Below are 16,606 nucleotides of genomic sequence, written 5' to 3' on the forward strand. Positions count from 1 at the left end.
CAGGAAGACTACTAAGTGACTAATTGGTGAATAGAGTATACAGCATGGAGACGCTGGACAAAGGGATGTTTCATGTCTCAAGCAGGATACAGAGAGGCGGCAGAGATTTCATCCCCCTATTCAGGATGCTGCACAATTTAAAACTTAAGGGTTATTTATTTTCAGAATTTTTCATTTAATATTAACTGCTGGTAATTGAAACCATGGAAAGCAAAACTGCAGACAAAGGTAGGCTACTATATGTAATTTCATTAAAGAATCTCTGGTGACTTGAAAAGTAAGTTGAAAGACAAATTCTAATAAGAAACACCATATTTGATATCAATCAGTTGATTCATATGATCAAGCTGGGTACATAAAACTTTCACACTCTTTATGAGACAGCCTGGATAAGGGCTGATGAGGAGACAGAAAGACAGAAGTGGCCCCTTCCTTTTTGCTCTTTAGCACTTTACCTGAGCATGTTTATTTCAGCATGTCTCTGGCTCAGAAAAGTATTACTGGGGAGGGGTCATAAAATATTTTAAAAACTATACCATGTAGTTTTTATGTTATCTCAAAGGCAACAAGAAGCTTTGATTTTTTTTTTTTTTTTTAGTTGGAGTCTCTCTCTGTTGCCCAGGCTAGAGTACAGTGCTGCCATCTTAGCTCACTGCCACCTCTGTCTCTTGGGTTCAAGCAATTCTCCTGCCTCAGCCTCCTGAGTAGCTGGGATTACATGTGCGTGCCACCACGCCAGGCTAATGTTTGTCTTTTTAGTAGATATGGGGTTTCACCATGTTGGTCAGTCTGATTTCGAACTCCTGACCTCATGATCAGCCCACCTTGGCCTCTCAAAGTGCTGGGATTACAGGCGTGAGCCACCACGCCTGACTAGCTTTGATAAATTTTAAGGCATATCAGACTTATGATGTAGAAAATTATTCATTAAGATTTCTGTATGAAGAATAGATTAAAGGGGAGAGAAGGAGATAAGAGACAGAGGAAACATGATGGTTATGAAGGTTATTTTGGAGTGCGGTGAGCAGAACCCAATGGGAAGGTAGTGCTCATGTACTTTTTCCATTTGGGACAAGATATATGACTCAGGAGCAGGCAGCAGTTACTGATATGCTGTGATTAGAAGTGTTGAGGTAAAAATTTATTGCATCCATATGGCTTTTACACCTCTTTTCATGGCATGGTGTCAGGTCATATGTTAACTTATTATCTAAAATTATATTTAGTAAGACCTGTGATAGTTTACAAGTTAAGATGAAATGACAATTGCTTACCGAAATTGAATATATACATATCCTATGATCTAGGAAGTCTACCCTTAGGCGTGTACTGAACACAAATGCATACATATGTGTATTAAAAGACTTATACAAGAACACTGGGTGGGGTGGCTCATGCCTGTAATCCCAGCAGTTTGTGAGGCCGAGGTAGGCGATCACCTGAGAATTCGAGACCAGCCCGACCATCATGAAGAAACCCCATCTCTACTAAAAAATACAAAACTAGCCAGGTATGGTGACACATGCCTGTAATCCCAGCTACTTCTAAGGCTGAGGCCAGAGAATCACTTGAACCCAGGAGGCAGAGGTTGTGGTGAGCCGATATCACATCATTGCACTCTAGACTGGGCAAAAAGAGTGAAACTCTGTCTCACAAAAAAAAAAAGGACTTATACAAGAATGGTCATAGTGTTATTTGTAATAACCCCAAACTGGAAATAACTCAAATACCCATCAACATGAAATGACAAAGGTGTTATATGCAATAAAATAATGAAGAATATATAATGAAATAAGTCACTAAAAAGTCAACAAAATATTGCTACATATAACAACATGGAAAATAATATTAAGTAGAAAAAGGTAGACATAAGAGTACATAATGCAAAATTTCACTTATACAAAGTTGTTTTCCTCAGTTATAAAACTAATCTATAATGTTAGAAATCTGAATAGTAGTTATATTGGGTGAGAGGAAGGTGGCAGTGAAGGATTTAGGAAACAGAGGGTTCATCTGATATATTGATGATATGTTACTTCTCGACCTGGTAGTGAGTGAGTGAGAATGTTTACTTTGTGAAAATTCAGAGTGTGTATGTAATGATTTGTGCACCTTTCTGTATGTACTCCTTCTTATAAATATACAAAAAGGGTCAAAGAATTACACATTTATAAGAAGTTATTTAAAAGTTATATTACTGTTTCTCATTAGGGGAAAATGCTATGCCAAATAAGGTATTTAGAAATAAAATAAAAACAGACTGCCTCCATACAGGAAGCAGTGACGACAGCTTTTACTATGCATCGAAGCTGAATCATTACAATGAAAATGTTTGACTCCAAATGCTCCAGGAGATAAATACAAAAAGAGGAGCAATCTGCATAACTTATTTTGAAAAGGCAATACGATAAAAGTAAACTGATGTGGAAACAGATATCATATGTTACAGACCAAGGAAAAATGTTCATACTTAATATTTATCAAGTACTTACTATGTGTCAAACAATGAGATAAGTTTATATTCATTTTAGCTTATTTGATAATCATGACATGCTTATAAAATCATTGTCACAGTTATACCTCTATAAAATGGAGACTCAGAAAAGTTCAATTTGAAAATAAAACTGTTTGAGTCTTAAGCACTTAATATACCAGTGGGTGACACTGGAGAAGCTATTACATCCTCTAAACCTTAGTTTCCTCTTCTGTAAAATGGAAGGGTCCTCACAGATTTGCTCTGAGTATGATATTATGCAAACAAGTACTGATTGCTTTCATTGTTTGAATTAGAAAGGGTGGGCTAAGTCAACTGCAGAGAAGTTTTTCCATGGTTGACTTCAGAAGAAATGATGGTTTCACAGGACAAGAATCTTAACCCTGGTAGTATTCACAAACCTGCCTGATCAGAAGAACCAGCAAAAATACCATTTTTGTTTTAACACATACACATTTCCTGATCCACTCTAAGTGTACCAAACTACAGATTCCAGAGCAGGTACCTGAGAAATTGTTTTTATAACAGTTTCCTCCCAATCCCAGTAATTTTTTCATTCTTATGACCAATAATGGTTACGATCAATAAACTCTAGATTTCAAAAGACTTAGATAGGCTCCTCAGAGAGATTATTTTTATCTTTAATCTTTTTTTTTTAAGATAGAGTGTCACTCTGTCACCCAGGCTGGAGTGCAATGCTGTGATCTCAGCTCACTGCAACCTCTGCTTCCTGGGTTCAAGCGATTCTCCTACCTCAGCCTCCCAACTAGCTGGGATTACAGGTGTCCATCACCACACCCAGCTAATTTTTGCATTTGTAGTAGAGATGGGGTTTCATCATGTTGGCCAGCTGGTCTTGAACTCCTGACATCAAGTGAGTCGCCTGCCTCGGCCTTGAAAAGTGTTGGGATTACAGGCTTGAGTCACTGCACCTGGTCTTTCTATCTTGAATCTTAAGTCATATAGAAAAAAATAAAATCACATTTTAACAAATGTTTTTCTGCAGGAAATGTGACAATATATAGGTCACTTGCTTTCTGCTACTTTATATTAATAATGGAATAAAGCTTGAAAAAAATCTAAAGAATGGGAGACTTACCATGCAATTTAGAATCCTACTCTCAAATGGTCTTAAGAAAATTATTTTCTTTAGTTTTTTTTAAAACAGATATTGTATTCTAACAGTTTGGATTCAATTTTTTAACTAGTATAAGGGGTCCTTAAAAGGTTTATGGAAAAAAATGCATGATGAAAAAAGTACACATAGATTTCAAAATTTTTTGCACCAAAATTATCTCATATTGACTTTTTACAATATGTCTGGACAGGATGCACTAAGAAAGATAAGATATCAGTTCAAAAAGAGTCCCTATCAGAGTAACATGAATTCTGCTAAAACTAGAGCAAGAACAAATAGCAGACTTATGGGGAAGCTTGGGTACAAGAATGGTGTAATCATTGATCTTTATGAAAAGTTTATGAAGACAATGTCCCAAATAAATTAGCAATTTACAAAAGGATAACTCAATTTATGAAGGGATTAGACAATGTTGAAGATGAAGCCTACAGGGGTAGACCATCCACATCAAGTTTTGAGGAAAAATTTTTGTCTTGTGAGTGCCTGAATTGAAGATGACTGATGATTAACAGCAAAAACAATAGCCAACACTATAGATGTCTCAGCTGGTGCAGGTTATACAACTCTGACTGGAAAAAAAAATCAACTTGAGCAAACTTTCCACTTAATGGGTGCCAAAACTGTTGCATCCAGATCAGCTGCAGACAAAAGCAGAGCTATCAATAAAAATTTTAAAAAGTGGGATCCAGATGCCTGATGCATTTTTTCAAAACATTGTAACTGGAGATGAAAGATGGCTTCATGAGTACTATCCTGAAGACAAAGCACAATCAAAGCAGTGGCCACCAAGAGGAAGAAGCTGTCTAGTCAAAGTAAAAGCAGACCAGTCAAAAGAAGAGGTCATAACAATAGTTTTTTGGAATGCTCAAGGCATTTTACTTGTTGACTTCTGGAGGTTCGAAGAATGATCATATCCACTTATTGTGAGAGTGTTTTGAGAAAGCTAATAAAACTTTAGCAGAAAGACCCCTAGGAAAGCTTCATCAGAGTTTCCTTCTTTACCACAAACAACAATGCTCCTCCTTATTTCTTTTATCAAAGAGCAATTTTGTGAACATTTTCAGAAATTATTAGGCATCCACTTACAGTCCTGATTTGGTTCCTCTAACTTCTTTTTTTGTTTCCTAATCTTAAAAAATATTGAAAGGGAACCCATTTTTCTTTAGCTAATAATGTAAAAAATGATTGATTACACTGACATGGTTAAATTCTCAGAGCCCTCAGTTATTTAAGGGTAGACCAAATGGATAGTATCATCACTTATAGAAGTGTGTTGACCCGGATGGAGCTTATGTTGAAAAATAAAATTTATTTTTGTATCTGTTAATTCCATTTTTCCACAACCTTTTTAAAGTCCTCTGTACATTTAGTAAAAAATTTACACACACAGTTAAAGTCAGATCCTTATTCTTTCAACACTCGAAAGGAGGGGAGAGCTTTTCATTCTTTATTTAAAGCTTAAATGATAGACTGATTCAGAGAAAATTTGAAAAGCAGGTTATAATGTTTTTCTAGAAAAGCACTTGAGAACTTCTACTTGAAGCACTTGGTTAAGGAGACTGTTTTGCAAAGTTGCAAGCAGATGATTTAATTTTCCTGTTGAAGCTAATGCTATCTAATATTTCAGGGCTTTAGGAGTTAAGGGACTAGGGATAATATGAGATATGGGAGGACAGTGAAAGACTTCCAATGGCAAAATTTGACAATATTTGCCAGCTTCACATTTTTATAGCTGTCTCCAGCCAAACCTGACAACCCTGCCCAAGGGCAGCCTTAGGAACATTTGCCAAGCCAACCTATAAGAGAACATTCTAGAGGTACATAGCAAATATCTTGAAGAACAGCTAAAAGTGAGTTTGGATGCATGCAGAGTAGCAATACCCAGTATTAAAAAATATAATAAAATATAACACTAAGTGGACAACAGATACAGGAAAATTGCTTCTCATGATTGATTCTGACAGCTCTCAAGAATAATGATCAAAGTTTCAAAAGATTTAACAAGCCTGAGGGGATAGTACTTTGCAATGATCTACAAAAGGGTGTGTGTGGATACAAATGTTGGGAGAGAGGAATCTCTTGAGGAGAAAAAACAATTTTTCTTGAAAATGGCGACAGAGTAAGAACAGAAAAGAAAAATTGCCTGTCCTCTGAGCTCCATTCAGCTCAATTAGTGCAATGCAACAACTTGAGAGCACAGAGTCAGGGTTAGCTGACCGGCATAAAGGACACAAAAGGAAGAAAAGCAGCTTATATAAGGCATTTTATGCCTTAAATCCACCCAAATAACTCTGGGAATAAATCACTCTGTAGCCCTTAATTATATAGCATGCAATGTTTTATATTTAAAACAAGTTCTTATTCAAGGTAAAAAACCAACCTCCCCTCCACACTTAAGAACAGTACACCTGAATGTGCTCAGTTATGGATAAGTTTGGACTGCTTTCCATATGAATACCCAGAAAAAAGACTTCTTGCTCCAGTAAAGTCTGAGGCTCCTGCCAAAGTTCTAAGTCCAAAGTGAACAGCAGTCTGCCAGGAATGATTAGGTCTAGGTCAGGATCAGAAAGTTGGGCTGGTTGAAAGGATGCAAGAGGCCAAGACTGATTAAACCAAATTAAATCTGAAGCACAGCCAGATATTTCTGGGTAAACAAATATTGTAAGAGAATGACAGTTATCTTATCTTCACATTCTAACATGCTGCTAGTATAGTTAATAAAGCAGTATCAAAATGAGCATAAGCTATTTCTCCATAGAAACTTTCTCACCCCAAAGTCATCTTCATCCTAAAATATAGTTGTATATCTTTGGAAACAAGAATTTCTTAAAAACACAATTACCCTGCTATGAAAAATAAAATTTATTACATTATTCAATTCCAAATTTAGAACACCTCTCTTTGGGGAGAATACACACCTTTAAAATAGCAATTGTTTCTAGAAAGCATACATATTAATTTATATTCTTTCATTCAGTTGCAAACATAATAAAAATGTTTTCAAAATGCATTTAAATAGCATGTACTTATAAAAGGTACAGGTAATTAATCTTGATACAAAATTTCTATTCAAACAAACTGAACACAGTGCTTTGCAATGAATAAACAAAATACAGCTTTCTGGAACTCCCTTGGTTTCAACTGTGTGAAGAACTCATAAAGGGAAATGTAAGTCCGATGGGGCTTTAATTAATTAAAAAAATATGTATCAAAAATATATATTGCAAGTATACTTAAATCCACTTAACACATTATAGACTGTGAAAAATTAAAATGTATTATATATTTTAATATGCAAAGCAGTGTCAAGGGCATTAGCTAACTGACCTGATAATACAATAAACTATTTAGAAGATATTTTATGCTCTTGATAAGAGCTTTGGACAAGCTGCATGCTCAAAGTATTTAGCATCACAAATAGGCTTAGCAGAAAGCTACTCAAGTACTTCTGTCATTTAGGCACTTCTAGAGAAAGAGCTATCATGGTGATAGGTTTGGGTTTAAAAAGAAGGCTTTTATGAAAGATGATAAATATTGATTTCACTAACAGATTCAGACCAATTTATGAGGAGTTTGTGTACATAATAGCAACCTTTCATTTATATTGCTGTGTTAGATTGTAATGGGGAATGAAACACCCAAGATGCTCCAGGAAAATCTTGAAATACTCCTTGGGCAATAATAATTTGGAGATTCTGATCTCTTTCCTCTAGAAGGACTCACATTTTTGGGAATTCTAATGACAAATCACAGCATAAGAGACCAAAGTTCTAATATATTTGTTCATTTCTGTGGACCTAAGCACCACTCATCCAGAGAGAAGGCTACTTTTCAAATAAGGCTTCCAGTGAATACAATTTGACAACCCACAAGATAATGTACAGGGGCCGAAATGAGTTGAAGACACTGAAAGACAGCCCATGCCCTCAAAAAGACCTCATATTCCAAAGAGAAGCAGTGGAGGAGAATGAATAAGTATATACAGGTATACTGACATTTACATAAAAACAAACATGCATGAAAATTCAATATTTTTATGAAGAGTATGTTAGGCTCAATCTGACACATAATGTATCCTCCTCATGCCTATATACTAAAGATGTGTTCCTCTCTTAATGTTATAATTTGGTTATTTTTTTTAAAGCTCTTACTTATGAGTAAAAATGCAATAGGGTATTAATCTGGTTCCAAAAATAGGAAAGTAAATCGAAAACTAAAACAAATTGGACAGGAGATGAATAACCTAAAGGTAGCAGAAAATTGAACTTTATAAAAAAAGTCTCAGTCAGTGTAACTCTAAATATACCATATGCCTAGCTTAGAGAAACAAACAGTGGCTTCCTCTAAAGAACTGTCATAAATAACGGAAGCTGGGGAATATTTTTTTAAAATGAAAATTGCTGACAACCCAATTTATTGTCAGAAGAATTAAGAAAATATAAATAACTTCAAACAAAGCTCTCTATACAGTATAAGATACACATGGGATTCTACTATACATAAGAATAAATATATAATGAAGTCACCACAGAGATCTTTCTACAAATACACTTACACACACATAGATAGATAGATAGATAGATAGATAGATAGATAGATAGATACATACATACATACATACATACATACATACATACATACATAGACAGACAGATAGAAAGAATGGCTCTGAAGAGGATTTCTTTTAAATTTAGGATTTTTCACTATGTCATTTGCCCTTGCCATTCAAAGACTTATGAGTGAAAGAGAGGACTTATTATTTATTGTCCTGATCAATTAACTTATGATAAGATATAAAGTATGTGTGGAGAAAAGGGATTACTTATACACAATTGGTACAAATGTAAATTAGTAAAGTCATTATGGAAAATTATATGGCAGTTCCTCAAAAAACTTAAAAATAGAATTATATAATCTAGCAGTCCTATTTCTGGGCATTTACTCCAAAAATTTGAAGTCAGTATGTTGAAGAAATGTCTACACTCCCATAATCATTACAACACTATTCACAACAGCCAAATTATGGAACCCACCTAAGTTACATCAACAGATAAGTGGATAAAGAAAATGGGATACTATTTAATCTTAAAGAGAAAGAAACCCTGTCATTTGAGACAACATAGATAAAACTAGAAACCTTATGGTAAGTAAAATAAGCGAGGCACAAAAGGAAAAATACTGCATGTTTTCACTTATGTGGAATCTGAAACTATCAAGTTTGTAGAAACAGAGTAAAATGGTGGTTATCAGAGGTTGGAAGTGGAGGGAAGAGGAGATGATGCTCAAAGAGCACAAAAACTCAGACAGGAGAAACACATTTTATTTTTAATTGAAATATATGGCATAGCATGGCAAATGTAGTTAACAGTGTATTGTACATTTCAAAATTGCTAAGAAAGTAAGTTTCAAATGTTCTCAGCAGAGAAAAAAAGTATTTGAGGTAATGAATATGCAAACTAGCCTGACTTAATTATTCCATAGTGTATTCATAAATTAAACATCATTTTGTACCCCCCAAATTGTCAATTTACAATAAAATAAATTTTTTTAACATATAAAGTATGGATTGGGGTGAAATTCTTAATTTAGCCACATACATGTTTGATATATGAAATCTCTTTATAACAAAATAAAAGCCAAACTAAATTCTATTTCTGATCATTAAAACTCAGGAATAATTTCTGATCATCAAAAAAAAAAGTGTCTTTGGAAGGCTGCAATTGCCTTCTGGAACTCAAAAGTTAGAGAAACCCTCCACAGACAGACTTACCTTCACTTATTGAATTAATTTAATTATTCTTGAACTTGAATTTAATTCTCAACGAAATCATAGACTGTTTCTAGCTTGTACTACTTCCCAAAAGTAGAAGTGCTATATGTTAATTAACTGTTTAGAACAAGTTTCCTTTAAGTCACAACAGGCACCCAACTACTGTAGTGTCATCCCTTCTTAAACTGAGTTACTCTTATCTTATTCTTACTCTCAAATGTTATAAACATGTATCTATACATTTACCTTCACATACTGAGAATAAAGTCTTAAAGCCTGAGTTCAAATAAAATCCTTTTATTCCCTTGACAATTTCCTAGTTCATAAAATTAGCATATTAAAATGAGTGTTTAACATTAGCATTATAAAGCTTAGCTTTCATTGACGGTTTTGAGGAAAATATAAAAAGAATTAACACATTATTTATAACTATAAGTGCTTCATAGTTCTTTTCCATTTTAAATGCCCAGAAAATTCCCCAGGGATGGGCAAATAGTCTTTACACAGAGTATTTCCCTACAAGTCTCCCTCCTGATCATAAACCTGTATTATTTCTTTCTTTGTAAGGTTTATCTCGTCAGACTATCTCTGCTTTCATTATTCCCCTCCTGTTTTCATTAATCATATTTTACTCCTCCTTTCACCAAAATTTTGTGAGGTTTTTTCAACCTTTATGTTGATTTTATAATCCTCTGCTTTGTTTCCCCTAAAAGGTATATATCTTCTTAAAGAGAATAAAATATAGTCATTATTTTACCACATAACCTTTAAAATCAAAACTAGTATAATAACTATGCTCTGCCTTAGAACTTAAACATATCTTGTTGAAATATATTTTTTTTAATTTCAGTGAGTTATATGTCTTTTATAAAACCTTCAGAAAACATTAGCTAATGAGAATGGTCTTGAATTGACACATGATATTCAAGTCTAAGCAGTACTTGACATGTTATTAAAATTAATTAAGAAAAGACATATGAAATTTTCCTTACATTAAACAACATGTATAGAGTCTAAATGGAATTGAGAGGATAGAAATCATACACTAGAATTAGTAATACAAGCATGTGTAGCTATTCTGTTAAGTTTCCCAAATACAGAGGATCTGCCTACTCATATGAGACACACTTTACCTGTCTAAAAAAAAAAAAAAAATTTTAAGTAAAATCATCTTGTACTCCACCTAGTCAATTGATTAATGAAATATCAGTCCTAATCCAATTATCAGTATGCAATCATGGGAGAAATTTGAGCTCTTTATTATAATTCTTAACGAAATCATAGACTCTGTTACATGTACAAAGCCAACTGAAATACTCTAATCAACTTGGATTGCTTAGGATGACAATTTCATTAGACATACATATGGAAAGGGATCTATCATGGTTTTATTTATGAAAATATCTATTATTTTTGAGAAAACAGGTAGAGAAATCGTTCAAAAGAGACTTATAGAGTTGTGGAAGATTTGGCAAGATTGAGAATGAAAAACATTAGGATAAAGTGTTAGGTGAAAGAAAAACAGATCACCATTTTTGGAGCTGATGGATAAGACCACTAATCATATTGCCATGAAATAATTGATATTCTCCCAGCATTATTACTTATATTTAAATATATTTTTATATATATACCATATATATATATATATAGCCAACTTTTAAAATATCAAATTATAGCTTAAGATCATTTAAAAATCAATTAGATTTGATTTTGTAAATATTATTACTGCTAAGAATACCAAGTTTGTCTCAGCATTATCCAAAAGTGGGCAAAGCTTCAATTACTAATTTTGTTATTTTAATTTTGGCCCTATTAATCCTTCTTCTGAGATTGTGATAACTTTTTATAAGCTCCTGGTAATAAGACAATGACTTCAATTTCAATGGGTAATAATTATGAGGGTAGATTTTTTAGCTTTTTACTGTTGCTTCATGCACTTTACCTGATTCTTGAGATCCAGTTTGGGACATGGTCGTCCTCCATTGTAAGGTTTTTCTTTGAGCCATTTGGATCGAATTCTCACTCCAATTCCACAAGACGAACTGCAAGACCCCCAACTAGACCAATCACTTAACTTGCAATCAAATGGGCAGGGAACAACACATTTTTCTTGAATATAACCTGACAGAAAAAGATTTAAGAGAAGAAAAGAAGGTCTGATTAAATTGTACTGATCAAATTAACTTTCTATTTCCATGATCACAGTTTGGATTTTTCAACAATATTGTTCTAGTTGGTTCAATAAGTTTGTACTCAGATAAATAGACCAAAGTTTTAAGAAATAAATAAATATGACATCTGCATTCAAATTTGTGACATTTTGTTTACTTTGTAGGCAATTTTGGGATGAAAGGAACAGGAAAAAGTACACAGTTCTGGTTTCTGGTAAGAAGAAATGAAGTAGCTCAGGGCTAAAGATGGTGCCACCTCCCCTCACTGGGCCTTGTGTTTCCCATTCTATAATTCCTACGATTCATTGTTTAGAACAAGGATCATGAAAGAGTCCATTTCTCCTTAAAGGTCTATGATCTGCAAGGCTGTCACTTAAAAAGACGTTGATTCTATAATGTGACTTGGGGATGGGAAGAGGACAGACAGTGGACCACAGATTAGGAAGGCTGGAATATTATTGAAATAAAACAGTAGAAGAATAGCAAAAAGCTGTATAATGGGATATTGCACTGAAACCAAGAGATGTGGGTTGAAGTACAGCCTCTAGAAGTTCTAGTTCTATTTGGCCTTGCTTTGTGTCTTCAGCCCACTTCTTGTCATAGTCTTTCTTCGGATAATCTCACTGTTTCAACTATCACCTCTAATAATCGCTACCAAACACATACTTCCAATGCAGATCTTGCCACTACATTCTATACCACCTACCAACTAATTTGATGCCCAATTTACTGAAATTTCAACATGTCTAAAACTGAGGCCATTAATTTCCTAAAAAATTTGACTACTCCTGTATTACTGTCCCAACTAACTGCAAAATCATTTGATCTTGTATCCTGTTGTACATGCCCGTATAATCTCTTCTGCTTAGTGTGGGAAGGAACTGTGAATGTGACAGAATGTCCTTCCCATTAATAGGTTATGGCATATGACAAAGGGGAATGGAATTTGCAGATATGATTAATATGTCATATCGGTTAATCAGTTTGACATATACTCAGTGAGCTTGGGTTAACTAGGTGAAAATCCTTTAAGAGGGACTTTTGTGTAGAGAGAGAGATTCTCCTACTGGCCTTGAAAAGAAAATAGCCATGCAATGAAATACTGATGGTGTGGTCACATGGCAGGAAAATACAAGCAGCCTCTAGGACCTGAGAACAGCCCCTTGCTGTAAGCTAGCAGGAACACAGGGCCTTCAGACCCACAGCTGCATGGAGATAAATTCTGCAAAAAAACATGAGGGAGTTCAGAAGGGGAGCTTTCCCCAGCCAAGCCTCTGCTAAGATCTCAACCCTAGCCCACACCTTGATTTTAACCAAGTGAAACCCTTAAGCACAGAATCCAGAGAAGCTGCGCCTGAACTTCTGACCCATGTAAACTGTGAGATAATAAAGGTTGTTTTGAGATGTGAAGTGTGTGATTCTTCTTTATCTTTTTTGAGATGGAGTCTCATTCTGTTGCCCAGGCTGGAATGCAGTGGTTCGATCTCAGCTCACTGCAACCCCTGCCTGCCAGGTTCAAGCAATTCCCCTTCCTCAGTCTCCCGAGTAACTAAGTCTACTGGTGTGTGCAACCACATCCAGCTAATTTTTTTATTTTTAGTAGAGACAGAGTTTCACCATGTTGGTCAAGATAGTCTTGATCTCTTGACCTCATGATCTACCTGCCTGGCCGACCAAAGTGCTGGGATTACAGGCGTGAGCCACCATACCTGGCCATCTGTGGTATTTTTTAATGAAACAATTAAAAAACTAATTATTCAAAATAAATATCTCCACTTATCTTAGCCCCTCCTCCAGCATTCTACACAAGCATTCATATGTGCCATAAATCCTTATATTGAAACAAAAATATAGGTCCCTATTCTACAACTCCTATGTCAATCCCTAGTTCAAGATCTCACCATTTCTGACCCAGAATACTGCCATATTCTCTCCACAAGTCTGCCTTTCTTTTTTCTAATTGTTCTGTTTTTGTATCTGTCTATTACTCTGAGGGGAAAAATATGATTTTGTAAAATACAAAATAACTTTTATTTCTCCTTTTTTTTAAACCTTTGCTAATTCCCCATTGCCTTTAAAATAAAATGCCAACACACTTAAAAAAAAAAAAAACAACAAAACCATTCTTTGTGAAAGGCTTTAAACAATGGTTTTCAACCCTGTCTGTAAAATATAAGTCCATTTCCCAGGATGAACCATAAACGAATTCTACCTGAATCTCAGAGGATGGGACCCAGGAAAGGGTAGTTTTTAAATACACTCAGGTGATTCTAGTGTACAGTGAAGGCTGAGCACTGCCTGCCAAACTTATTGTTCCTCCCACCCTCCCATCTCTTCTGTCTTAAATTCTATCTACACAGACTACTCCATCTTCTCCAACAACAGGTATGCCTTTGCTCATGCAAAAATGAGTTGTTTTCCTAATCATCTTAGCCTCCCTGGTTCATTACTTTAACCACTCTCTTGCCAATTTGGTTGATGGCTCGTCCCCAGTGTTCTGCCATCCCAGCCTGGAAAAACTTTAGACTGAGATTGGTTCAACTGTCTTCCTTCTCTGGTCTTAAAACAGGGCTGCCAAGCAGAGATGAAGGAAATGCTGATACCACACTGGAGACACTTCAATATGTACTCTATCTTCAACCAATTTCTCACACTGCTTGGTTGTTCTTTTGAGCTTTCTTCTCACTGATTTCACAAATAGCTCTTTCAAACTCCACCTATTTTCAAACTTCTAAGAACCTCACATCTTCCTTCACAGAAAAAAAATAGAAATACATGAGACTTTCAGTTTCCTATGAATGTGTTGGGATGCATTCCCATATTTTTTCTTCATTCTTCATATTAACATGAAAAAAGCATCCATTTGCATATATAAGAAATATTCATTTCCAGCTGCTTTCTCCCCTGGTCTACAAGCTCTTTTACAACCTTGTTTCCTTGATTATTTCTCTCTCTCAATTTTATATTTATATTTCAGATTAATAGTAGAATGACTTTAAATTCCTCCAATAATAGTCCATTGATAAGAGAGAATACACTAAAATCTGAGTCATCAGAAAAGATCCTTCTGGAGTTGAAAAAAGATGCTCCAATAGATACTGTTAAAAGCCTAATCCTCAAACATAATTTTAATTTTACAGTCATTTCTAAGGAGTTTTGATTACTAATTCACTATTAGATACATGGTTAAGCTAAATAAAGGATTAAAAAGAAGTCACAACATTATTAATTTTACAGAGAAACTGAGTCACAAAACGCTTTCATTTGCTTCCAAATAAAAGAGGAAAACTAAAAATTAGGTGGGATTAAGTCTCATGGCATGCATATTTCACATATGCAAATCTGAGATTCCAGGAGCTTTCAGATAAATAAGCTTTAAATGTTTGAATGTCTAAATAGACCCTATTTTAAAGCAGATTTTGAAGTAGATGCCCTTATAATTGACTAAGATTTTAAATTATTCTCACCTACACTTGAATATTGAAGGATTTTAATTAGCAAGCCTGTAGCAATCCTTTTTCTTTTCCTATGATAAGAAGTAAACCCAGAGGATCTCTATGAAAGTCAAGGTTATAATTCAATGATTATAAAATAATTTTGAAATTCAACAGGACTAAGCAACAGTGACATTTATTTTTCAGGAAAATTATTTTCATGCCAGAGTATACCCCAAAGGAAAATTCATAGTGAGGAATATTAATACTTACATATTCTTACACCTATCTCATATTTGAAAGGATTAGTTTTACTCACATACTTAATACTTATAGTTTTTGGCAAGAAAATATGATTAAATGTGACTGTGTACAAGGTTGACCCGCCACATAAAAATTCTAATTTCTAAGTATGGAAGTCCCACTAACATTTAAAAAACTCATTTCCATAAAATATACCACAGAATCTCTGTTCTATCTACGTAATATTTCACTAGCCACACTCATACATCTAAACCAAATTGCTACCAAAAAAGCAGTTTTTCTACCAAAAAGTGTTTTACACTGTGGTTTATATGCAGAATACATTGCTCGGACCATCTTATTACTTGGTCAAGGGATACTTTAGTGTTCTATTTCAGTTATCAGTATGCATAAGGAATTAGGCATGAAGCAGTCATTACAGAATTATCAGTAGAGCATACACCACACTTTGTCATTTTGTAAACTGTATTCATTACACATAGTAGATGCTCAAAAATATCCTATTGTGGATAAAGATGGACTGAATAGGATTCATTAACATTATTTCTAGCATAAATAGGATTAAATAACATTATTTCTACCATGTTAAAACCAGTGGTATTTATTTAATGATCTACCAAATAGAGCTGAAGCCCAGGGACCTGGAAAGAAATGACTTTTCAGTCTTTATTTCCAATCCCCAAAGTTTGAAATCTTTGACTTAGCATAATGGATGTATGTGTAAGCACAGTTCTCTGAATAAGGCGGTCTTATTAATACAACCCCTTTCCAGAATTATTACCTCAGGTGCATTTTTTCCCTTCATCAGTCAAGTACAAACACATTTTTCTCCCATTAAGATCTAGTTTTGAAGGATATAAAAATAGGAAATACTGATTATATTAATCCTGAGAAATAATCTACATTAATTTACTTATATTTTCCTACTATATAAAGTAATAGCCAACATCTCACTGGACAGCCTGTTTTCTATTTACTGACACTGTGCTCAAATAACGAAACACAATATCAAAAAGAAAACAGGTTTTGTTTTGTTTTGTTTTCTGAACAAGCTAAGATCTGGGAGAATCTTGTGAGCTAAAATAATACCATGTGGTCATTTTCTCAATATTTAAAAATCTGCTGTTTTTCCTTGGTTTAATATTTTTTTCCTTTTTCCTTTTTAACTTTTATGGATACTTAATAGTTGTATATATTTGTGAGGTACATGTGATATTTTGATATAAGCATACAATGTGTAATGATCAAATCAGGGTAACTGGGATATCCATCACCTCAAACATATATCTTTTCTTTGTGTTGGGAACATGACAATTCTTCTACTTATTTTGA

The 16,606-nt window shown here is 34.3% G+C and overlaps 1 protein-coding gene across 5 annotated transcripts in view; it reads right to left on the reverse strand.

The window, feature by feature from the left end:
* The window catches only part of THSD7B (thrombospondin type 1 domain containing 7B), an 873,835-nt gene that overhangs the window by 210,353 nt on the left and 646,876 nt on the right, over positions 1-16,606 (reverse strand). For all 5 annotated transcript variants that reach the window (XM_008998957.6, XM_035305018.3, XM_054257669.2 and 2 more), the window contains exon 15: positions 11,348-11,526. In XM_008998957.6, coding sequence (XP_008997205.4) covers positions 11,348-11,526 — 179 coding nt within the window. The remainder of the gene's footprint in view (positions 1-11,347; positions 11,527-16,606) is intronic.

This window comes from Callithrix jacchus, chromosome 6 (genome assembly GCF_049354715.1).
Source record: "Callithrix jacchus isolate 240 chromosome 6, calJac240_pri, whole genome shotgun sequence".
Taxonomy (NCBI): Eukaryota; Metazoa; Chordata; class Mammalia; order Primates; family Cebidae; genus Callithrix; species Callithrix jacchus.